The 24,582-nt window shown below is 46.4% G+C and overlaps 1 protein-coding gene and 1 long non-coding RNA gene across 5 annotated transcripts in view; one reads left to right on the top strand and one right to left on the bottom strand.

Annotated features, from left to right (window-relative positions):
- The window catches only part of LOC138581204 (uncharacterized), a 101,809-nt gene extending 84,568 nt beyond the window's left edge, over window positions 1-17,241 (top strand). Inside the window, exons 1-3 of one of the 2 annotated variants that reach the window (XR_011304471.1) lie at window positions 8,392-8,503; window positions 15,342-15,474; window positions 16,477-17,241. This is a non-coding gene — a long non-coding RNA (uncharacterized lncRNA). Of the gene's footprint in view, window positions 1-8,391; window positions 8,504-15,341; window positions 15,475-16,476 lie in introns of those variants that run through there. The other variant, XR_011304472.1, reaches the window with a different exon arrangement.
- PPP1R16B (protein phosphatase 1 regulatory subunit 16B) overlaps window positions 7,967-24,582 on the bottom strand; it is a 507,009-nt gene continuing 490,393 nt past the window's right edge. For 2 of the 3 annotated variants that reach the window (XM_069652371.1, XM_069652372.1), the window contains exons 9-11: window positions 20,738-20,867; window positions 17,960-18,134; window positions 7,967-12,375 (exon numbers count right to left, since the gene is read on the bottom strand). In XM_069652371.1, the coding sequence (XP_069508472.1) occupies window positions 11,893-12,375; window positions 17,960-18,134; window positions 20,738-20,867 (788 nt within the window). In that variant the 3' untranslated portion in view covers window positions 7,967-11,892. The remainder of the gene's footprint in view (window positions 12,376-17,959; window positions 18,135-20,737; window positions 20,868-24,582) is intronic. The other variant, XR_011304470.1, reaches the window with a different exon arrangement.

The raw sequence follows: 24,582 nt of genomic DNA, 5'->3' as shown, positions 1-24,582 counted from the left end.
CTGTCCTATTGTTCTCCATGTGCCTGTTTGTCTAAATAATGGAACCAGTGACTGTACAGCACCAAAACAATGGGGGTCATTACAAGTTTGCCGGGAACTACGGTACCAGTAAGCTTGCCGGTACCGTAGTTCCCGGACCGGCAAACTACAGGTTCTGCTCGCGGGTGCCATTACGGTCACCAGGCCTGTCCTGGAGGCTGTACCGGCACCTGCGAGCAGAGCATGTCGGATGCACCGGCACCATTTTCAATGGTGCCGGTGCATGTGCATTCGACCTCCCCATTCCCATTGAGCCTTATCATGATCTCATGGTTTATGACTAGGGAGGCTTTTGATGCCAACTCATGTTGGATCTTGAATGCCAGTTCCGTTACAAGGCGTGGATATGAAAAAGAAACCATTGAAAAAAGCAAAGCTTCTGAACGTTTTTATTTTTTGTTAAAGCCCATGTAAGATATTGGGCTTTGTCTAATGTGGGTGAAATATTTTCAGGCACATTCACTTTTCTAGATTTAGGCTGAATGATGATGCTAAGTACTGGCTATGTCCGATAAGGCCGAGGAGGACAATGTGTTGCATTTTACATGTTTTGCCTGTTTATGCTGCTCATAGACAAAGGACTTCAGTTTCGGTATGTAAAAAGGTTCCTCTTAGGCAGTGTCGTCCTGCTTTGATATTTTTGTAAATGCTTGCAGCATGTTTTGCTGTCGAGAAACCTTTGATTGACGCTTTTAGAATAAGGACATTTTATTTGAAATTGTAATGGGTTTGTTTATGCTTTTATGAACATATGAATTTTAACTGAAAAAAACCATTGTACTTTGAAATTAACCTTTTGTGGCCTGAGAATTTTCAATGTGCCAGAAGGATTGGAAACCTTGCCCTGGCTACGTAATGTAAAATCTTGTAAATGGGTGATTGTGTGAGTTACTGTGGCGTGTGAGAGGTTTCCAGGTTCCATATCACCAGAAAGGTTCTATGTCTAAACACTGCCCGTTGAAGGCTGCATCCAAAAAAGGCCACTTTTTCAGGCTGATGTGGAGCAGCCTTCAACTGGCAGGAAATGCATATTTGTTTTTTTGAAACCCCCCAAACCTCTCTTGAAGCTGCTCCCTAGACCGCCCCATCACCTCCTCCAGCGCTGTTCATCAGGGGGTTTCACCCGCCCCCTTCTTCTCCCCTCACAACCAACCCAATAAATGTACACTTACCTGCTCACGACGCTCTAACTTCTGTCTTCTGGGCCGCTGAAGAATGACTATCCGCTCCTGCGCGCACTCGTGTACAGCGTGCGGCAGGGCTCGGCCTCGGTGAGACTGTGGGCAAAGACTGTATATTGCCAGAAATGGGTCGATATTGTCAGAGAAGCAACCAATCTACCACATTAAGACCCTCAAATAAATAAATTATAAGTAAAAATGGTCAGCAATAGTGATGTATTCTCATTTAAATGTGTGCTTACCAACAAAGCTATATTCCCTTGCATTTTCCTTTCCAGATGAGAAGAGATGTCCCTCCCACTCTACCTCTTGTTTTGTAATCCCTATTTGTTTTAGTAGAAGTGGCAGGACCACTGCATACAGATGGCACTCACCTAGAAGGGAAGCAATCACTATGGTAAACATGATATTGTAGATAACCCCAGTCCCATGCATCAAAAGTTTTACTCCACCAGGATATATATAGTTTTGGTTGACCATGGCAACAGGAGGAAGTTGTACAGTGGAGGGTTATTACATATTTCTATCAATTAACTTCTCCAGCATGGGGTCTGGCATGTATTCACATGCTCATGAATTCCCTGTCGTCAGGCTGGGAATCCTCGGTAAAGAAAAAATCAGTATCAGTTTTGTTTCTGATCTGTCTTTCTCAGTAGTAACCAATCACTGGTCTCTGGGTCATACTGCCCCCAGCCAATGACTGCCCTCTCCCTAAACCCTGCCTCCGGCAGCCATCTTCAGATTTTTACCACGCGCTCAAGTGTTGGGAGTCCTTGTGTTTAGCTCTCAAGATTTTGCTGTGTTTTCGCGCTTTTTCAAAGAGAATTTCTCATTTTTCGGTCAAATAGAGCCTCAAGCTTCACCTTCTCTACATCCGATTAACGGGTATCCGTATCAGATTTTTTTCTACACCCCTCAAGGGTGAAGATTTCGTCGAGTTACGCTTCTTGGGGGATTCCAGAAGTTTCTGCTGCCTACCCGAACATGGCCCAGGAGAAAGGAAGCTCGACGCCCGGAAAACTGTTCAGGGTCTGCCCTGGATGCCAGCTACAGAATGTGTTCAAGGAGGACGAGCATTCGAAATGTCTCTACTGCCTTCATGAGGACAAAACGCACGTGGAGAAGGACTGTGCATTTTGCTGGAACATGTTGGTACGGACCATCAGGGTCCGACACCTTCGTCTCTCCAACTGGCTGGAAGGAAGGAAGGAGTCCGTCAGGTGAGAAGAAGAAGAAGTCCGAGCGGTCTTCTAAGTCCTGTGAGGGCGCCCCGGCGACGGGGGCCCAACAGAAGGCAAAGCACCGCGAGTCCGCGGGCACCGGGAGCGCTGAACGGTCGGGCTCTTCGGCTGCCAGACAGGGCGTGCCTTCCCCGGCACCATCACCCACGTGCCAACGCTCTGGTTCGGGGAAGAGGAAATCTGAGAACCCGGGTAAGCTTCTGGAGAGGCCCCGGTCGATCTCGAAGGATTTGGCTGAGGGGGAGCGAGGCGGTGACCCTCCCCCCAAGGTGAAGGCCTCAAGCACGCCTAAGGCGGTGAAGGCCTTGATTCACCCGGCCAAGGCCTCTATCGAGGGAGTCGCGGCGGCCCTGGCGCAGCCTGTGGAGGCTACACCAGTGGAGGCGACCTCGGGGCCCAGAGTCTCCCTGCCTCCACGGAGGGAAGCCTCTTTCAGACCCATCGAAAAGACCCCCGTGAAGACCCCGGTGGAAAAAGAGGGGGTGGGGGGGCGGTGGCCATTGTGGACATGGACACAGCATCCGAGAAGGAGCTGGTAGAAGTCTTAGAGGGCCTCGACGAGGGCGTATAAGAGGCCTGTCTCCACGGGAGGGATCCCGACGAGGGTGACGACGAGAGTGACGGCGGCACCGGCGAGGGTCCTAGTCACCCGTCGCTTCCGGAGCCGAAGGATAACTCGGCGGCCATTTTGTTGGCAATACAATCCTTATGTTCAGAGATAAGGACGGGATTGCCCTTACCACCAACGGAGGATCCGGAACCAGGCTCGATGGAGGAACCAGAGCCGGGCCCAGCAGGAAGCCCCCCGAACAAGAGAAAACGGATACATCCGGCCCCGTCTTCTCAGCCCTCGTGCCCTGCTCGGCCTTTACCCATGTCCCCCGTCCCTGGGGATGACACGGGAACGAACATGGCCACGACGGGTACCGACGACAGCGGTGACGACGGGACGGAGCTCCCATCACCAGCCCGGGCCTCCCCGTCCGACGAGATCGGATCTTTCCATGCAATGATTGCCAGGGCATCCAAGCTTTTTCAGTTCTGCCCCGAAGAAGGAAGGTTTCCTTTACCAACGGCGCGAGGCCAAGAGGAAGGCAGTCCTTGCTGTGCCCCTGCTGGATGACATCTGGGACGAGGGTCTCACCCTTCTCAAGAACCCGTCCACGACACCTGCCAAGAGGGCTCGGTACGAGAAGAAGTACCGGGTCCCCGACGCGGCCCCTTTGTGCCTTAAGGCACAACCGACCCCTGACTCGGCCCTCTCAGCGGCGGCCAAGAAGAAAGCAGGGAGGGGCATCGGCCTCAACGTCAACTTCCCCGCCTGACGGCGAAGGGAAGAAGCTGGACGCAATGGGACGACGAGTTATCTCGTCGGCAGCAGCAACGATTAAGGCGGCCAATGCCCTCGCGATCGTAGCCCGCTACGACAGGGAGTTATGGTACAAGATCGCCCCCCTGTTGGACTTCCTACCGGATGACAAGAGGGCCGAGGCCCTGGAGATCTTGCAAGAAGGCGAAGTGGCATCGGACCATGCCATTACGGTGGCAACGGACATTGCCGACACCAGTTTCCACCAGCTAGGCAACAGCGTTTGCCTTAGACGACGAGGTTGGCTCAAGGCGACGGATTTCCGCCAGAATGTACAAGCCAAGGTGTTGGACATGCCATTCGACGGGAACAACCTGTTTGGGAAAACGGTGGATGAGTCCCTCCAAGCCATCAAGGCGGACACGGAGACAGCTAGGGCCCTAGGCGTTCTCCGGCAACAAAGGCCGTCCTTTCGGAACACCGGAGGCAAGCAGGGTGCCTCCAAGGGATTCGGCGGTGGCTCCTCTACGTACCGCCAAGCGGCCTACTCCTCGTCGCAGGAAGCCTATAGAGTACGAGGCAAGTCAGGTGGGCCCCGCCGTCATCGCCAGGGAGACCAAGGCGGCAAGGCATCCTCCAAGCAAGATTGAACCGACAGCAGTGTCGGGCCCCCACCGAAGCACCCCGGTGGGAGGCCGGCTGGCGAAGTTCGTCAGCGTGTGGGAGTCCATCTCCACCAACCGTTGGTGCTGGATGCCCTGGCCCGGGGGCACGCCCTCGAATTTCTAAAAAAGTGCCCACGCATTCCACCCGTGGTCAGGAAGGAAAATCACGTCCCTCAACTGCTATTGGAGGTAAGGGCGTTGCTCAAAAAAGGTGCCATCAAGCTTGTCCCGAAGAGGCTCCGGGGCTCTGGAGTATACTCAAGGTACTTCCTAGTGAAAAAGAAGATAGGAGGATGGCACCCCATCCTGGACCTGCGACGACTGAACAAGTACACAAGGCACAGAAGTTCCGGATGGTCACCCTCCAGCACGTGCTGGGACAGCTGGAGGAGGGCGATTTCCTGTCATCGTTGGATTTGGAGGATGCGTACTTCCACATCCCCATTCTGAAAGGACACCGAAATTTCCTCAGGTTCGTGGTCCAAGGACGGCACTACCAGTTCAAGGACCTCCCGTTCGGATTGAAGTCGGCACCCAGGGTGTTCACCATGTGCCTAGCACCGGTGGTGGGGCAGCTGCACCTGCAGGGGATCTACGTCTACCCCTATCTGGACGACTGGCTCATCCGAGCAAGGACAAGGGAGCTCACTGTGGATCACACAGCAAAGACCGTCCAGCTGCTCATGGACCTGGGATTCTCCATCAACTTTCCCAAATCCCACCTGGTCCCGTCGCATGTCGCACTGTTTCTGGGAGCCAAGCTCGACACAGTGGCGCGTCTGGCCTCACCGTCGGAGGAAAGGACGAAGGCCATCCTACGCAAGGTGCAGCGTCTGCTGGCCACGGACGTGGCCAGGGTGAGGTCCATCAAGTCCCTCCTCAGGATGATGTCCTCCTGCATATATCTTGTGCGCCTGTGCAGGCTTCGGATGCGCCCTCTGCAAGAGTTCCTCGACTCCCGTTGGATCCAAGCAACGGGCAGCTTCGAGGACGGGATCCCGCTCGACGAGACCTTCCGATGAGCGATCCGGTGGTGGGGCACCCGCGCTCATCTGACGGCGGGCACAGACTTTCAGACCCCATCCCGCCAGATAACGGTGACGACGGATGCCTCCCTGGAAGTGTGGGGAGCACACACCGGAGAACTTCACGCAAGAGACCTTTGGCTCCCGGAGGAGAAGACGCTCCACATCAACATCCTGGAGCTCCGTACAGTGTTCTGGGCCCTCAGGTCCTTTCTCCCGTCCCTCAAGGGCAAGGTGGTGAGAATCTTCACCGACAACACCACCACAATGTTCTACATCCGGAAGCAGGGAGGAACCAGATCCCCAGCCCTCTCCAACGAAGCCCAGGATCTGTGGCATTGGGCCGTCGCCCAAGGGATGTTTCTGGTGCCCTTTCATCTGGCAGGGATAAAGAACACCATCGCCGACTCACTCAGCAGGGAGCTGCGCTCGTGCCACAAGTGGGAACTACGTCAGGATCAAGTGGATCGACTCTTCCGACGATGGGGAAAACCCCAGATCGACCGGATAGACGACGAACTCCAACTGCCAGAGGTTCGCCAGCAGGTTTCCCCAGCTGAGGAGCATGGGCGATGCTTTCTCGTTCCCCTGGGACGGCCTGTTCCTATATGCGTTCCCTCCGTTGCCGTTGCTGCTCTGACTCGTCAACCAGCTCAAGAGGTCCCTGTGCAGGATGATCCTGGTCGCACCGGCGTGGCCGAGGCAGATCTGGTTCCCGGACCTTCTGGACTTGTCAGCGTGCCCACCAGTCAAGCTGCGGAAGAACGCAGATCTTCTCTCCAGAGAAGGAGGCGCCATACTTCATCACGACCCGGAGTCGCTGAACTTGCAGGCCTGGCTCCTGCAGCACTAGAGTTTGGCGGGTACGATATCCCGGCTGACTGCAGAGAGGTCCTTGCAAAAGCTAGGGCGTCCTCAACTCTCAAGTGCTACGGACATAAGTGGAAAAGGTTCTCTGTCCGGTGCCATGTGCAGAAGATTAACCCTCTATGGATTATGGCCCCTCCAGTGCTGCCGTACCTACTGTCGCTGGCCAAGGCTGGACTGGCTCACGCCTCCATCAAGATACATCTGGCTGCGATCTCCCGATACACCAGAACCACAGGACGGGCGTCCTTGTGGTCCCATCCCATGGTGAAGGAATTTATGAAGGGACTGTTCCGATCGTTCCCACCGGTGAAGGCCCCTGCCCTGGCGTGGGAACTCAACGTGGTGCTGACCAGGCTCATGGGGGCGCCATTCGAGCCCCTGCATTCGGCACCGTTGAAATTCCTGTCATGGAAGACTGCGTTTCTTGTGGCCATCACCTCCGCACAGCGAGTGGGAGAGATCCAGGCCCTATCCTGCAAGCCTCCATACTGGACTTTTCCCAACACGAGGGTGGTGCTGAGGACGCACCCCTCTTTTATGCCCAAGGTGCCGTCGGACTTCCATCTCAACGAGCCCTTGGTGTTACCTGTTTTCTTCCCGTCGCCTTCGTCATCGGCCGAGAGGACTTTGCACTCGCTGGATGTGGCTAGAGCGCTGAAGTTCTACGTGGACCGCACGAAGAGTTTTCGGAAGACATCACAGCTTTTTGTGAACTTTGGACCTGTGAACCAAGGGAAGGCTCTCTCGAAGGCTTCCATTTCCAGATGGCTCTCGGGCTGCATCACGCACTGTCATCGGTTGGCAAACCGACCGTTGCCTGGCCGTCCGAGAACCCATTCGACCAGAGCTATCGCTGCTACCACGGCGTTCTTGTCTGGTGTGCCCCTGCTGGACATCTGCAGGGCTGCTACGTGGAGGTCGACGCACACCTTCACGAGATTCTACTGCGTCGACCGGGATTCCAGGGAGGAGTCCAGGGTCGGCCAAGCGGTGCTGCGCAACCTTTTCGCCTAAGGTGAGCCTGGTGAGGAGGTAAGAACTGCTTAATGTTGAGTTTTGATGTAATGCTTAATGTTGAGCCTTTTTTCCACCTCCCGTTGGTTGCGCATGTGTGTACTGCTATGCATTCTTATATTCATGAGCATGTAAATCCATGCCAGACCCCATGCTGGAGAAGGAACAAGTTACTTACCTGTAACTGTTGTTCTCCAGCATGGGTCTGGCATGGATTCACATGCGAACCCTCCATCCTACCCCTCTACGGCTCTTCACTTGGTCATACTGCCACTTTGCTTGCTACCAAATCTGAAGATGGCTGCCGGAGGCGGGGCTTAGGGAGAGGGCAGTCATTGGCTGGGGGCAGTATGACCCAGAGACCAGTGATTGGTTACTACTGAGAAAGACAGATCAGAAACGAAACTGATACTGATTTTTTCTTTACCGAGGATTCCCGGCCTGACGACGGGGAATTCATGAGCATGTGAATCCATGCCAGACCCATGTTGGAGAACAACAGTTACAGGTAAGTAACTTGTTCCTTCTTCGGCCCAGCAGGGAAAAATATTCTGAAAAATGTTGGTTGCTGTTTTGGGAGCATTCATTGCTTTAACGTGTACATACAAAAGAAACGTACTAGTGTTTTTATCTCTTTTTTTTATTTAAAAAAAATAATCTTTTTGGAGCGTCAGAACTTTGCAGAGAGCGCAATCAGATATGAAAGTTTGGCAAAAGAGTTTTTTAAAGAACATCCGGATGTGTACTGTTTGCGATTAAAGTCACTGTTAAGAATTACGTGGGCAACTTGATACAGTAGGAAAGACATCATATAAAAGAATGTTGAAATATATTAAACTCTGCTGATTTTAACAATATTTTACACAAAGTTGTAGACACATTTCCTTTGTCGTTCATTACATACTTTTACACTACCGTTACGATGTAGAAATACTGACACTAGACCTTTGTTTCATTGATAGAGACAGCCAATTATATGTCACATTACTTTTCTCCTGAACATGTGGAATGGAATGCATTGTTCAACGTGCCCTAACATCAGGAAACAATCAGATGAATGGCAAATGACCTCAAGTACTTTGGCAAGCTGATATATCATTGGTAGTGGAGCAACATGATCTTGCGATTTCAAGTGGAATTTTAAGTGCTTGTCTCCAAGGTAAATTTTGCAATTGGTTGATTGACGACGGTGAATCAGATTAGAATTCAGAATTAGACAGTAAGTAATGGTTATACCTGCATTGAGTGAATTGGAAGAACAAGAAATTCTCTTTGCCAGTGTGTTACATTTGAATCATTCCCTTTATATGTGCCTCTGTGTCCATTTGACAAGCGCAGTGCAATGACATGCAAAGTATAGTTTAAATTCTCTCTCTGGTGGGGCAGCCTTGATTGGCATTCTGCTTGAAATGCACTACAATGAAAGCGCTATTAAAGTAACATTGAGAATGTAGCACCCACAATGAGTTCGTCCCTTGCAGATGCCCAAGATGTCTCTTCAAGTCTGGGTTTCCGGTATTTAGTGGAGACTATAATATCCTTTGACAACTGTGGAGGGAGGTTTTTCGTCGCACACAATCCTACAAACACATGGGTGGAACGGCCTCACATTAGTTGCTGCTGACTATGGCTATAACTCCCTGTTCACTCTTGCATGAACATCATAGCAATCGTATGTGCTGGCAAAGCGTGAACAATCGAGGGTGAGCAGGGATCTGCATAGTAGCACAAGGAGCAATGTAATGGAAGAAGAAGCGTTTGTTTTGTACCAAATGCAAACTGGAGAGTTATTGGCAATGCTTGCTTAGTAACAACAGGCTTTTGCAGGTCACCACGGGCAATAGAAGGTAGTCCCGGTAATCCCCTTCTTTTAAAGTAGTCTTTCATGACTGCAAAACTTGGCAATATGGTTTGTCGTCTCAAGATTGTTCCCTGGTACTGTGACACATTGAATCAAAGGATGCTGTAGTGACTCTAGGCTTCAATTATTGATGGTATTGTAGCATGCCGTTGAACGAATCTGGCGTGAAACACCAGGCTCATTCTATAGTAAGGCAATTCAAGTAGTCCTACCAAAATATCAAACGCAGAAGGCATCAAGAAGTACATGAATGGCCTGTAAACATCAATTCTGGACCTTTTGAGAGTAAGCTGGAATGGCAAAGTGGCAAGCTGTATGAGGTGGCATAAATCCTTGCCGGCACTTGGTTAGACACACCAGTTCCATGATGGCCACAGCCATAAACCTGGGTTGTGATTGTGATCTTGTGCTTTACACTTTACATGGATGTGCATGTGTATGCATTGCTGCAAGGAGGGGGTGAGAAGTGGGCAGATAAATTAATCAAACCTCTTCTGGCAAAAAGATCTTCAGTGAGAAATGTAAACACAATGAGTGCTGTGTCTAATTTTGAAATGTTTACTTTGATGGGATGAGGTATGTGAAATGTACCTACAGGTCACCTCTAGAACTAGTGTTCAAAGCTCTGGAAACACACACACACACACGACACACATACATACGTGTGTGTTGGACATAGAGTAAACATTCCTGAGGTGCCAGGCTGATGAAATGGTGTGCAACTTTGGCGACAATGCAAAAAGAAGATCATGAAAGATACTCCATAGACCTTGACCTTGAGTCAAACCCACATTCTAAGACATTTCTTTGTGCGTAGAAAATGCCACAAAATCTACTTTTTGCCACCTATATTAGTGGTTTGAAATGCTTCATTAACCAAAGCTCTTGGGCTGCCCTTGTTGATATCTTCTTGTTACTGAACGAGGGGCGTCTGACCGTCCTGGACTAGGTCTGTCTTAATCTTAAAACTGGTGCTGTCACTTGTTAAATGGAGAGATCCTGATTAAACATGAATAGAAGAAAGTCTATGATTAGGTGACTCAGAGGAGGTGTCACATATCTGAGAATGTTGTGTCTTTGGAGGTGGTCACTCAGGTCCTGCGGATTACAACTTTATTTTTCAGTAGTCAGAAGTTGAAAGTTCTCAGTGATTGTGGCTCTGTAAACAAACGTATTTGTTCATTAAAAGAAATGAGGGGCATGGCTACATAGATCATACATGCTTTACACAATACAATGTCCTACTTGAAAGCGTAGAGAAACATCCCTTTTTTCAACACTTCTTTCTGTTGTTACCAATATTGTTTGACATGTTGCTGCCTGGTGAAATGATGTAACCTGAGTAGTGATTTGTGGTGACTATTGGCAACAATAAGTTGGAGGCGTTGTGCCTTCCTCACAACTTTGCCACCCAAGACATCAACTATTCCCACTCAATAGCGATTACGACTGACCTACAAAAAATTCACTGTCACTTCCCTTCATTTTCACATTCTCTTATCCATTTGGTCCCTCTCTTTCAATCTCTCTTCTTCCCATAATAATATATATATATATATATATATATATATATATATATATATATATATATATATATATATATATATATATATATATATATACACACACACAATATTTCTGTAAAGAAATTGTAAAGCACCACTTAATGCCGGTACGTGCCCTATTTCTGATTGTTCACCCGTCTCACTGCACGCGTGATTGTAGAAATACAGCAGTAACTGAATGTGGACGGATAGGAGCTTGTAGTTCCAGTCAAGGTGAGCTTCACCATCAAACCATGGAAACAAAGCCTTGGTAGTTGGAGGCTGCATTAGGTACACAATAATGAGGTGCCCACCGAATAGCATCTTGATAAATGTAAGCTTGATATATGAAATGTCTTGTTAAGAATCATATAGGTCATAGGACATCACAACAGAACTCAATAATACATCAGAATTGCATTGGCTGTTCACTAACATCCAAAACATATCTGCCCCCACCAAAGCATGATCTGCCAGATTACATGGTTTTACTTTTCCTTCAGGACTGGCAGTATGTAGTATAACACTTTATCGTAAAAATGTACACAACTTTGAGCAGAAAGTAAGGTGTAAGTGACATCGACAAAGGATCCCAACTGTGTCTTGGTGTACACCGTTAAGTTACCCATCTGTCCTCAATCTCCACTTTCGTTACAGTGCTACATTTGACAGTCTGGGCTAGTGTAAACGGAGGGCCATTTTATCACCAAACTCGTGGCCACCATAATCCCCTTATAGCAACCTCTGTAGCAAAGGTCTTCAGATGATCTTGCATATATGTTACGCAAACATGCAGGCTCATATTATCTGTACTGCATTTGACAATATAGAGTCGTCGGTCCCAAAGAAACTTACCAGACCTGTGTTGTTGTGCCCTGTCTTTTGTAATGATTTACTGACATGGATGCTGAGCTCAATACAGAGGTAACATATGGACTGGAAAAAATAACCAGTGGTTTGAGTCTTCTGTAGTCCAACTGTGAAAAGGCCAGTGTGCAGTTTTTTGTGAATTTGTCTGAGTGATGGCTGTGCTGTTGGGTAAAGTCTGCACATAGTAGAGAAACAGTGAGAGGGTGAAGCAAGTATGCCCTTTCTCACCTGTACGCCTCGAAAGCTATTCTTGATCTTTCCTACCCAGTCTAGTTAAGCAATTCGGCAGCACCTGTGTACTTTTTCCTCCATTTCCTCAATGGGAGCCTTGAACTTCAGGAGGGGAGGGTCCCCGCTGCTCACTGTGTAATATACCGAAGTCCCATTGGGGCAGAAGGAAGAAGTTCTTGAGCCTATTAGTTGCACCTTGGTGTCGCCGCCATTCTCTGCACCATTTCCCATCTGGGAGCCCAGAATTGGGTAGCTCAGTCTATTGATGGCTGCCCTCTGACGCTTCAGTTCAGCAAGGGTTTGATGTGTTCGATCCTTGCAGGCACTCCAGGGGGGATCTACGTCCGGGTATGTCAAAGTGCTGTAGGGAATTGCCTGGCTGGTGACACTGTCTGGGGTTTTGTGCATCGGGGAGGGGTCCCCATTGGAGACCGAATACTGGAAAGTAAATCCATTCTGCAGTCGTGTTTCGCAGGCACTGTCCTCGCTCTTCGGTAGAGAGGTGAGTTTTTCAAGACTCACAGTCTGCCAACATAAGGAAACATAACAGTAGTCAGAGTTTTGACCATAGAAAAGTGTAAGCTTAATAGATTCACACAGAGCAGATCATCAAAGCAAAGCACGACACATCTTAAAAACCAAATAGGAAAGAAATGCACAAATCATAGTAATCTTAGCTTGTCTTTGGCAAACAAGAGGCAGCAGAAAGGTATAATCTGACCCTCTTCAATTGGAGCTACAACTGCTTACAATTTGCCACAGATGGACTATGGTAGGCTCTTAAATTGGACTGAGAGGATCATGTGACATAAGACTGCAGGCCCTAGCATTTCTTCTCCCCGACATTTGAATGTGAGAGAACATTCAACAACTGTCTGCCCACTCTTGCACCCCTAAATCAACAAAGAAGAGTCTTTATCCTACAGAAGCGTTGTGATGGTACCCAGTACACGAATGGAGAAGAGGGAAACAAGCGAGAAGGGGAGCAGGATCGAGAGTTTACATCGATGGGAGGGCAGTGTCGTCGTGGCCTGTGAAAAATAATTGAAGGTCGGCTGCTTCTTTACTACAAACAGGGCAGGTGCAACATGCATTGGCAAAGTCAATAGTTTTGGCTGTGGCATAGGCATGGGGTAGGCATATTGTGAAAGTGCCTATCGAATGCTGTCTAATGCCTATACAAAAGCCAGTCTGTTGTTTTTACAAGGAATTATGTGTAAGGTACAGATGCAAGGACACACTTATTGCCTATATATAAAGTGGCTAACTCAGTTAAGCAATTGTTTTAGAACAACCAGGAGCCTGTTTATAGCTGCATAAGGCCATTATCTATCAGATGACTGAAAGAGATCACAGGGTGGTGTTTTGAGAGGGAGCAGAGCAGGGGTGTTGCTAGGTCTGGAAAAGATCAGGGGCTAAGGTAATGTCGGGAATGGTGGGATTCGGGGCTAGCTATAGCCTTTTGGTTGTAGTCCCTGAGCTTCTATCCGGGGCTACAACCAAAACACCCGGGGCTATAGCCCCTAAGCCCCCCCCTAGCAACGCCTCTGAAGCAGAGGCTAGCTGGTGGTAATGGCCATAGGTACTAGCATGGCCAAGGGTGGTAAGTGGGTGGTAAAAAGCCGTTCAAGACCCACATATTGTGTGTCTCTCCTTACTTCCCATCTCTCACCTGTCGTCACTTCCCATGCCAATAGTTTCGGCTTATAAGCAGCGCTTACAGTGCAACCCAATAGCCAAAACTAAACACTGACATTAGTATTATAACTCTAAAAGAGAGGGAAGAGAGGGGGCCGAGAGAACTGTGGCACTTATGTGGGAGGAGAGATACACTGGTCCTAATTTTGAAAAAGAGAAAGATGTAGGGAGAGAGGGGGTGTAAAATATGCTTACCAATAATTAAAAACAACATTTTTGGCGACCATTTTAGAAAGGTAAAAGAAGCCATGAAGAATGTATCCTGCAACCTATTTTTACATACATCAAAGTAATGTGATGACATTTAGGCGATGTCTCTTTCTCTATTAGCTCTTCACCATGTACATTCTCTTTACTAGTTTTTAGACCAATTGCTTGGTTTGGTTTCTATGCCCTGCACCTCAATACTGAGATAATGCTGAGTTCAAAGATTCTTTAATACCCAGGGAATTAATTTGGGGTGTAATAGTCTTAAAGGATGGCTGAGGGCATGGGGAAGTCTCATATTACTTGGAAATCGTGTTTACAGCACGGCCTCCACACAGGCTTTAGTGTCTCATTTCGGTAAAGAGATGCTGATGTTGAGGGTAGTCAGGTGCCTCAAGTTACCTGTATCCTAACTCTCCACTCATCCATCCTTGACTCTCCTTCCTCACAATCAATACTACTCTTCCCTCCACAGCATTATGTCACACAATTTTACGATAACTCATTCACTACTTATACAAATCTATTGTTGGGTCTCTGACCCACAAGGCCATTTCTGGAAACTTACCAACAGCATCCTTTTGTTTGACCTATTCTCAGGGAAACTAGGATGTCTTAAAGTCCTCTACTACCAGTTTGAGAGGCTCAGACAAATATGCTTTTGGGTTAAACGGCAAGTTCTCTTGAACAGCTTTCCTCCGAATCGTAGTGTGGAGAATAATCATATAACATTTAGTAAAAATTCCCAAAAGATCATACTTGCCTAGGCCACTTATTTTTTCTGTAATGCCTGCGCCCATGAAGAGGGTGTTACTAGGTTTTGAAAGGATTTGCGGCTACGCCATTGTAGGGACTTTTGGGACTCTGGGCTGCTAAAATTTTGGTTGTAGCCCCTGAGCTTCTATCCGGGGCAAAAGACCCAGGGCTATAGGCCCCTTCAGTCCCCCCCACAGCAACGCCTTGGCATGAAGAACAGTGCCTCGAGGCGGCCATAACTGCGTACTCACTGGCAACGTGAGCCAAGACATAATGGTGATGGAAAGGACTCCAGCATAGATGAAATAAAGTCTCACAATCCGATTCCAGATGATAGGTTGGTGCATCAGTAGTGGTAACTTTGTGCAGTAGTGACAGTGAGAGTCATATGATGTGGTGAAAGTCCTGCAGCTTTTCATACATTGGCATGGCAAAGATCTTTGGTGCTAAAAGCCAGCGGGCCTTTGGTGTTGTGGAGGTACCGAGAGAGAAATGCTTACACCCCCCTTGAAGTGCCCCCAGAAAACCACACACAACCTCCCATGACAGAAGAAAAGACCCCATCAGCAAGAAGACAAATGAAACACATTATCTTATTGGTGGAATTGCCTGGGAAGTGCTTTATTTCAACTGTAGCCAACTAGTGTACAGTCCAGGAACACCCCTTTCATCCCCAGGGGCAGCATTCATGTGAGGCAGCATTCCAGCCAATCTGCCCTTTGTGTAAAATTGCTTTGTGTGATTTCAATAACAAAAGACAGCAATGTTTTCATGTGAATTATTTGGTGAGCCAATTCTTTGTATTTTCATCTGTTGCTCATCATTTCTAGCTCACCCAAAGGAGCCACGGATTGTTCCACCTTTCTTTATCCCTCAAGTTGAGCCAGCACGATATGACCCAGAATTCTGCGTGGGCCTAGGCTCAGCACTCCATCATCTCCTCAGTGGCTGTGCCGTCATCCTGTAAGTACTTCAAATATTCAATACTGGGGGTATCTCATATGCTGCCTATTCACAGATGTGGATATGATATGATATGGCATGTATAACGCGCCTATGCACAAGTGCTTCAAGGTGTGAAGAGGCAAGGGAGGGGAACAGAGGGAGGACAGACAACGATCCTTCTAGGCCAGGTGTCATTCAGATCGCGCAAGTGCGTGGGAAGGGGGCAGGGACAGTGCAGTACAAGATGATAACAGTAAGTAAGTAACGGCCAGCAAGTGGAAAGTGCAGTACAAGATGATAACAATAAGTAAGTAACGGCCTGCAAGTGGCAAGGGTAAGTGCGGACAATAGGTGTCAGGGGCTGGTAGGGGACTGTAGGGATACAGAAACAGCCCCCGAGTGCGGGGTTAGCCAGGTGGGAAGTGAAGGGGTGAGACTAAGGCAGGGGGGACCTGGGCCCAACAAAGAGGGTGTCCGGGTAGCCAAAGTGGTTCAGGTTTTAGCCAGGAGGTCAGCAGAGGTGAGGAGGAGAGAAAGCAGAAGCAAAGAGAAAGGTTTTGAGGTGCTTCAGGAACCGGAGATGGTTCTCCTCAAGTCATTGGTTGTCCCATAGAGTTAGGGGCCATACTTACAAAAGCTAAACATTGAGATCCAGAAATAAGCAATCCCCCTGTTGATGTCATTCTGTAACGATGATGTAGCTCCATCCCAGTCTTCTCCTTAGCATTTAACTGTTCTCCTCAGACATATTTAGTATCAGTAGGCTTTTATTTGGTGCTTGATCCATGCTGCACTGTAATATTTTACTACTTCTCCCACTTTCCGCCCTCTGGGTGAGGGGTAGTTTCTTCACCTTCTAGTACGTTATATGTAATCCACCAATCATTGCTTTCCCTCTTACACATTCATCTGTCCTATTCATGTTCTCAACATTTGTCAGGATCTGGTTTACAACCACTGCCTTCACTATGAATGTTCTCTAACCCCCTACTCTTGTTTCACTTGTCTTCTCCCTCCTAGGTCAGGATATGGGATGCAGCACCCGAAATTAGCTGCGCATGTCTCTTGGCCTTCCAATCACCCTTTCCTTCCCACAGCTTTGAAGCAGTTAATGGTTGCAATGTATCACTTCAGAACATATTCAATAAAGCTATACAAGTAAATAAAAGAGCTATATTTTCAAGAATTTGGAGAACAATTCACATTTAGCAGTTTTGTTTTTTACGTTTGATTCCTGGTTGCAAATCATGTTCATGTCTTTCAAACTTTCACTTTAAAACATCGTTCTTTTGCTATATTAATATTTAAAATAGATCATTATCCTGCATAGAGCATATATAGTATAAACATTTATACCACATGGATACCATTTATCAACCTTAATACATGTGCTCAGGAACATCAGATGTTTTTATATATTAATGTTTTATGACTATTGTGTGTTCTCTGATGAAGACGTGGCTAAACTGTCATCAATACGTCGAAACCGGTCAGTCCTGATCCAAAAGCCTGGAAATGGGATCATGAAAATGAACTAACATCCACTCCAGGGAGAGAAGAAAAATTGTTATTAATTGCAATGGTTTCCAAAAATACTTTTTATGTGTGTGAATGTGACAAATGATTGCAGATATGGATATGTTTGCTCAGATTGAGGTATTATGCCCAGTGTGGATCTAACAGATAATTAGTTGTAATTTTCCTGCATTATATTGTTGTTCTTTGATTTATTCTTGATTTATTCAATATTTTTCTAATAATTACATAACTTTTCACTTTTGTAAATTGCATCCCCTGGATTATTTCTTTCTGTTAAAAAAGTTGTGTATTTCCCCAATCCAGAGAGTGGGGTTGCCTGCTCTTCAGTATGTTATGGGATCATCTTTGGGCAGGGGATTACTAGCAAATGTACATCATGTGTTCAGATCACAAATATATTTGTCTTCGAAAAAAAATATTGAAATCATTGATCTAATGAGCAAGATAAATTAAAAGTAGAAGTCGTAGTGGCTACTCTCTTGTTTCCCATGATGCACGTTGGAGTTTCACATATTAATAAATGAACCCTATGTGAATCCATTTTTAGGAGCTCTTGGGCTCATTTCAGGTTTTTGGAGTTTTCAGCCTATGAGGATATGAAGGGTTCAGTGGGATGCAGGTTAGTGTAGTCTTGTTTTAGTTGATGCTCAAGTGGAAAACACTAAAATATGAGGTATGTTATGGTCTCTTCAACCCTCCAAGGACCTCCCTAGAGTATTGGCTCTCATATCTCTCAGTGCATATTTAATTTGCATTGTATCTGTTCCCAAATGTATGCTACCTGTGTTATTGTGTTATCAAGCATCGAAGCTCTGCACACAGCTCACTCCTTACCGATGAAGTTCAATGGCTCTATCTAATTCAAGAAACTCTTTTCTGTTACTGCTTTTGCATTTTGATAGTTGAGACTCCTGAATGCTTTGCAGAAAATGGAACCCAGCAATGACAATGAGTGCCATTTCACCTGAATGGGATCAGAGTTCTCTTGGTCGGAGCAGACCTCTCGCTCATCACTGTTGAAGGCTGCTTGTCCATGTTCCTCTGTGGTACCCATCTGCTGCCACACAAAGGCCTCTGTCTCATATTCTTTCCGGTACAGGTTTGTGCGATCCGATAGGCTTGCCCGTCTCACCACCTTCCTGCATGAGAGGGTGTAATAGATAATTGAACAATACTCTACTGGAAAACAGGATATATCTTCCACTGCACATCAAGAAACAGCCATGAAGGGTTTATTTTTGTGAGTGTAGTTTCTGATACTAATGCATTGCCCAAAATGTAGTTTGTTGTAGAATAAACAAGGGGTACTCTGTAGGATCGAAAATTAAGATTAAATAATCATAAGCTAAAAGCAGAGCTGGATATCCGGCCTTAACCAGTGGAGCAGGAGCTACCACTGGGGAACAATCAGCTAGTACAAAGAGGTCCTCTAATCTAACCTTCACGTAATATGCAAACATAACAATTTGTCCATTATTTATGAGTTCTTATGCTTTACATGCCATATAGATGTGTACTAATGCCTATTTATAGAGTGTCCCAAACGCATAGAGTTAATGTCACATAGGTATGCTTGTTCGGCATTGTTGGCATGGGGAGCCAACGTTAGCGCCTTGTAGCTGTTGGTGTCAAGGTAGCCAGGCTCCTCTAGGCTACAACCTAGAGCTAAATAGCTGCCAGCTACCATCAATTTCTTCCTCTGCTCTAGTCACTTGCTATGGACCATGTCCTAATCTTAGCAAATGTAATCATCTAGATAAACAGCCCTAAATCCTTGTCTGACTTCTCTGACATAAACATGCATGTTCTAGGCCACTTCTTCACTACCACTAACCACAGCATACATGTTGGCTAGACGTAATGTTCTACAAAGCTATCCAGATCAGCCTCCTCAGCATCACCCTTCGAATTTGGTTTGACCACTTCCTCATCCTCTTGGCAGTGGCCCTTCTTTGACCTCTTGCCCTCCAGCAACACCATCCCAACCATTGCAGCTGGCAATTTAGAACCAAATAACAAGATCTTCTTACAAAACTACAAACCATACTACAAATACTCCTTCAACCACTGTCTTGCCTCTCATTTCACCGTGCATGCAACCTCATAAATACCCCACACTTTCAATCCAAATTGGAGCCATCCCAAACAATACACCCAAAGGCAGCTTTGGTGGAAATAAAATGTGGCACCAACAATGCCACTGTCAATCTTGACCAGACACAATTTTGAAAGGGCCATCATTATAGGTAACACATACCTAGACAGCAGAATCACCTTTACCACCAATAAACTAAGGTAGCTCTTTGAAGGCACTCAGTTTTCCCAAACCACCATACACCGAAGATCTGATATCGCCTGAAACACTCAAATGTTTACTTAAACACATTCTTTGTAAGAAAAGTCAAAGCCAACAAAAAGTCTGCCAACCTGACCTCCTTCTCCCCTGCACCAGGTCACAGTTTGGCCCATACCAACTATGCATCCATCTGCTCTTCACCAATTGAATCCCAGAAAACTGGATATTTCCTTAATGTCCTTCAGCCCTCTCAGACCTACAGCAAAAGACTGCCCCTGACCAACATCACAAACTGTTCCCTCACCACACAATCAGTTCTCTGTGTTTTTAGAGAACCTACATACATGCCTATGCTGAACAACCATGCCTTGACCCTGTCATCGCTTAAAACCATTGAAAAGGTAATTTCATCTCAGTCACAGCAATTCCTGGAGGAATACATTTTTTTTACAATGTCCAACTGAACATCCATCCCAGACACAGAGCTTGACCTTATCTAGGAAAATATCTATTACTGACTTACTCCAAAACTTGACCATTCTCATGTTACTCCACTGCTGCTGTCTTCTATAACTCCCTCATAGACCACCAACAGACTATAGACAGCCACTATCCCAATGGACCCAATTGTATGTAGTTAAACTCTTTTGTGAGAAACCACTCCTAGCAATTAAATCTAGACTCTTTCCTCTGTAGGCTTGTCCAGTTAACCTAAGGGGTATGCCAAGGGACCACATCTCACCAACCCATTTTAATGTCTTCATGCTCCACCACCATTCACTAATGAGAGATCAATGTCTCCCCTTCTACTCCTAGACCGTTGGAACACAAGTATACATCAACTGTCTCCACCTCCTTCTTTAACACCCCAAATTCCTATGCCAAATATTCAAGTCCTAGTTTAATATCAAGCAGAGCATGTCTGCTCGAATAAAAGCAGCAACGAAGAGTGTTTGTACCACTTCAGTGAAAAAGTCTTCCCTTCATTTTTCCCAACCTTTGCCCCCATTGGTAATGCCATTATAAACTTAAAACTATAGTATGTTGTCACTCTGCATGCAAGAAACCCTTCCTTATAAACTCAGTGGCATAAATAGTGTGGGGTGCGGGAACTTCCCCCATTTCCGCATGGCCCACCCAATATTCTGGCCAAAACTCAGCTGTGCTCAGACCAGTTCTGGATGTGCATATTTGCTTGTTTGCCACTGATATATGACGTATTCCAAGTTACATGTTGTGTCCAAAAATACCTACAAGCAAGTGACTTTATCAACCAGTGTCTTTTGGAGTTTGTCTAAGTCTTAAAAGTAGTATAATCCATTGGGCAGGCCCTCAAGTTGTACCAAGCCATGTGGGAAATAATTAACCAGTCTTCGCTTTTAGGCTCATATCATATTGCATTCTGATACTTGTAGGTCGTTATCTTTGAACCGCATGGGCACTTACCCCCGACTTCCAGCACTGGATGTCCTTCGACTGAGGGATGACTTGTTCTTCAGCTGTGATTTCATGATGATATCGTGTTTGTGCTTCAACTCCAGCAGCAAAGCTCTGAACTCTTCATCCTCACATAAATCTGCCAAAGAGAATATGAATTTTATGCACAGCAATAGAGTTCAGGTTTAAACTGTTGACACTGATTTACAGAATGCCCATGAAAAATACTGTTAAGATCTACAATCTACCTCATCTAACACAGTCAACAGATAACCTTACAATTTCCAAAATGTCTAACACACCTTACACACCCTCCACGTGCTTGTATTCTCTAGGGTTCGAGTGCTATGTAAGAAACATTCAACGTAAACAATGTCTAATGTTTAAAGCAAGTTTTTGGAACCTGTAGAGTTACTGTTACTCAGACCTTAAAGTGTGAGGGGTCATAGTGCAGCTTTGGGAATATCACCTGGTTTAACCATGACATTTACTGGCCAATCCAAGGACTACGCTCGCCAGAACACACAGGAACATGAGGGTACTGTTTAGAGTCCGCGTTTACTTTGTTTGCATAGCTCAACTGTGTCACTCAGGAGAAAGGTAAGGAGAGTTGTGTAAACAAGCAGAGTATTGAGTTGTCAAAAGGGATAGCATATGTAGAATATAATAAACATCACTTATCCAGTAATCATCTTTCTGTGGCTTCTATCTGCTTAGAATCACATGCTTTGCATAAGCTGCCATCCATCTAGTGGTTGGTGTGGGTTATTACAACTTGTTTGTCTTGTCGATTTCGAAAAGGGGACATCGATAGGGGGCAAGCCAGTTGCACTATCCCTATTTACCATGTACAGGTACTGTGATGAATCAAGGGAATTTGTCTCTTTCCCAAAGTGGGAGCCCCCCCATGAGGCTAGGGAGGTGAATCTGCTACGCAATACCTTCCCTAGGGGTAAAGGCAAGTAGGACCTCACCGGCAGATATTCCGCCTTTGGGGACAAGGACTCCCATTCCCATAAGGAACTCCCAAGAGAACCTTTCAAAGTAACTTCCTCACACCTCTATGATGACAATATATATGTAGAGACAACCTGTATGTCTTATTGCCAACAGGAGATAGAAAATCCTCTCCAAAGTTCATATTCCACTGGGAAGATCAAGAGGACGTATGGAGAAGAAAATACAAGAGAGAAAGAGAAAAAGGAACAAAGGCTTGTGCAGGAGATGCCCCCTATCGATGTCACTCCAAAAAAGGGAGGAGCCTATGGAAACGAAGAGTGAGCCCATGACTTTCAAAAGGGTTCACACACGGAGTGCAGAGAGAAGGAGAATTGAGACGCACAGCGTACGGCAGGTGTGAGAGGCTGAGAAGTACAAATCACGATACAATTGGTAGCCAGGAAGCCAGAGGAACTAGAATGGGAAGCTTGGTGTCCTGAAGCAGAGAGAGCAAGAGGGATAGAGAAAGAGCCTGGGCTGGTGACATGACCACAGGAGATTTGTGCTGGACCAAGGGTCCTAGCAACAATGCTGCCACCAGTCTGTCCCGGCAAACACAGGAGAAGCCGGTACACAAAATACAGTTTAAACATCCAAGATGAATAGATGGAGGAGAACTTGGTGAAAGGACACGAAATGGCAGGTTTAAGGGAACAGAAGCTGATTCTGAATGAGCGAAAAATCCAGCGACATTAACCCTGAGAGCGGAAGGTAAAAGGGATAACAGGATACCCGGGGGAGTGAATGCAAACCATTATTGGAATGCTCATACTCGTCACAGTCAAGAGAATGACCACATAATGAGAGTGAATTAGAATTATTATTGGAATGCTCATACTCGTCACAGTCAAGAGTAAGATAATATAACAAGTGAGCATCAGAATCTTTATTGAAGTACTCGTACTCGTCTCATCAAGAGATACATATTGTGAAGTTCATACACAGAGCAGTGAATGAGAAATATTTTGAGAACACCTCAGCTGGTATCAATCCAAAACAAGAAGGTCTAAATAACCTAGAGGCCCAAAGGTTAAAAAATACTGAAGACATGGTGCACATTGTGAAGATAGGTATAGGCAAAGAACAAACAGAAACCAAAGACTATGAACTGTCTAGAAAAATATGAAACAAACAAGAAGGAAAAGATACTTGCTTGATCAGTTTACAAGGGGAGGAAAAAAGGATCAACCCTTATAGGGAGAAACAAGTGAAGAAACAAAAGTGCATAACAAGCCTGAATGAACTGTATGAACTGATAAAAATGGTCACTAGAGACTATCTGAAGATCATCTATTAAAAAGTAGTTGCAGAAGAAACCAAAAAATCTCAGGAGAAAGGTAACCCCCTGACTTTCAGTTGTTAAGATAGTGTTAGGGTCAGATAGGCTTAGAGTTGAACGGGGACTATTTTATTTATGGATATTCACTGACAACTGACGAGCACCTTAGATAGTTTTGTTAGGTAGGGAAATCCCATAGTATAGGGAAAGATGGGCATTATTTATATTCTTTAATAAACACATCAGTGAAATGTCTGATCAGAGTTCTTGTACTTCTTCTGACCTACCACAGTACCCATAATCCCTAATGATTACAGTTTCAATTTTTCTGACCTGAGGTTAGTACATGAAGTTTTTATTTTATTTTAAATTTTTATATGAATACATGTATGATCGATTTGTAGCACTGTGCCTTTGATCCCAAGAGTGGATGGCTATGAGTCTAAGCAGATACAAACCACAGAAAGACAGTTGCTTTGTAAGTAATGTTTGTGATGCTGGAAATGCATCGGAGAGACAGGGCCTCCGTATCCTTGTCCTCTACTGCATTTTATCGTGTGTTATGTCGTGGTGTCCGTGCAGGAGTTTATGCGGGACTCCTGGCGGTGTAGCTCTCTGTTTTGGTTTAGTGTATAGACCCGTGGGATACCCTTATGGCACCCATGGGTGGGGGTACAACGCCGTGCCCCTAGTGTATGTTTTTTGGCACCTGTGTGTGGCCCAGAGAGCAGGGTACGGGCTGGTGGTAGCTCTGTGCTGAATTGACTGGTGCCCTGAGCGTCCTCCATTTTGGGATGCCCAGGCCCTGTCATTGGCCTCTTGCCTTCCATCGCCATCTTCCCGAAGTCCCAGGAAGCCCTGACTCTGTCCCTTCCGCCTGACTGGCTGTTGGGTGGAAGTTCCATATATGGTAGTGTGGGGGAAGTGCCTACCAGACTGGCCGGAGCCTTCCCAACGACCGTATGTTGTGGGTACACCTGTGGGTGGGACATGGGTGAATGGACTGTGTGACGAAAATACACTTCTTGTTGTGGATGTCTGGTATCTGGTGTCCGACACAATGACTGAGACAGCCTTGCCCGAAACTGGTATGAATGTAGTGTGTAGTGTTGAATGGCATGGTACTTGTCCGAATCCACATTCTGTGTTGTGTCTGGATGGAGAAGAATGGCCTGAATGCACTGTGTGCCTGATTGGCTGACTGACTGCTGAATGCACTTCTGAGTGATTGGTTGCCCGAGTATGACCCAGCAGAATGAATGGGAGATCATCTAGTATATCTGGGGGCCTCTCACTGCTAGAAATCGTTCAGAAGCTGAAGAGAAACTGGAGTTGAAACTGAAGCTTGACCTTGAAGCCCTACTGAAAGAGAAGAATTGCTGTTGCTCTACTTCGCCGATCTGAAAGCGGTTGTGTCTCCAAGAACTGATACAAGAGAGGACCTAGTAAGGAGACCTCTCCCCAAGCTACAAGGGACCATTGTGCACCAGCTGATCTTTGCCAAAGCTCCCTGGTAGACGGACCTACAAAAGGCTGCCGATCGGAGACGGGGACTGCCGCGGAATCCCAAGGAGAA

This window comes from Ambystoma mexicanum, chromosome 3p (assembly GCF_040938575.1).
Source record: "Ambystoma mexicanum isolate Mex_15411 chromosome 3p, UKY_AmexF1_1, whole genome shotgun sequence".
Classification (NCBI taxonomy): Eukaryota; Metazoa; Chordata; class Amphibia; order Caudata; family Ambystomatidae; genus Ambystoma; species Ambystoma mexicanum.
The sequence above is the reverse complement of the archived record's forward strand: the minus strand, read 5'-3'. Positions and strand labels throughout refer to the sequence as shown.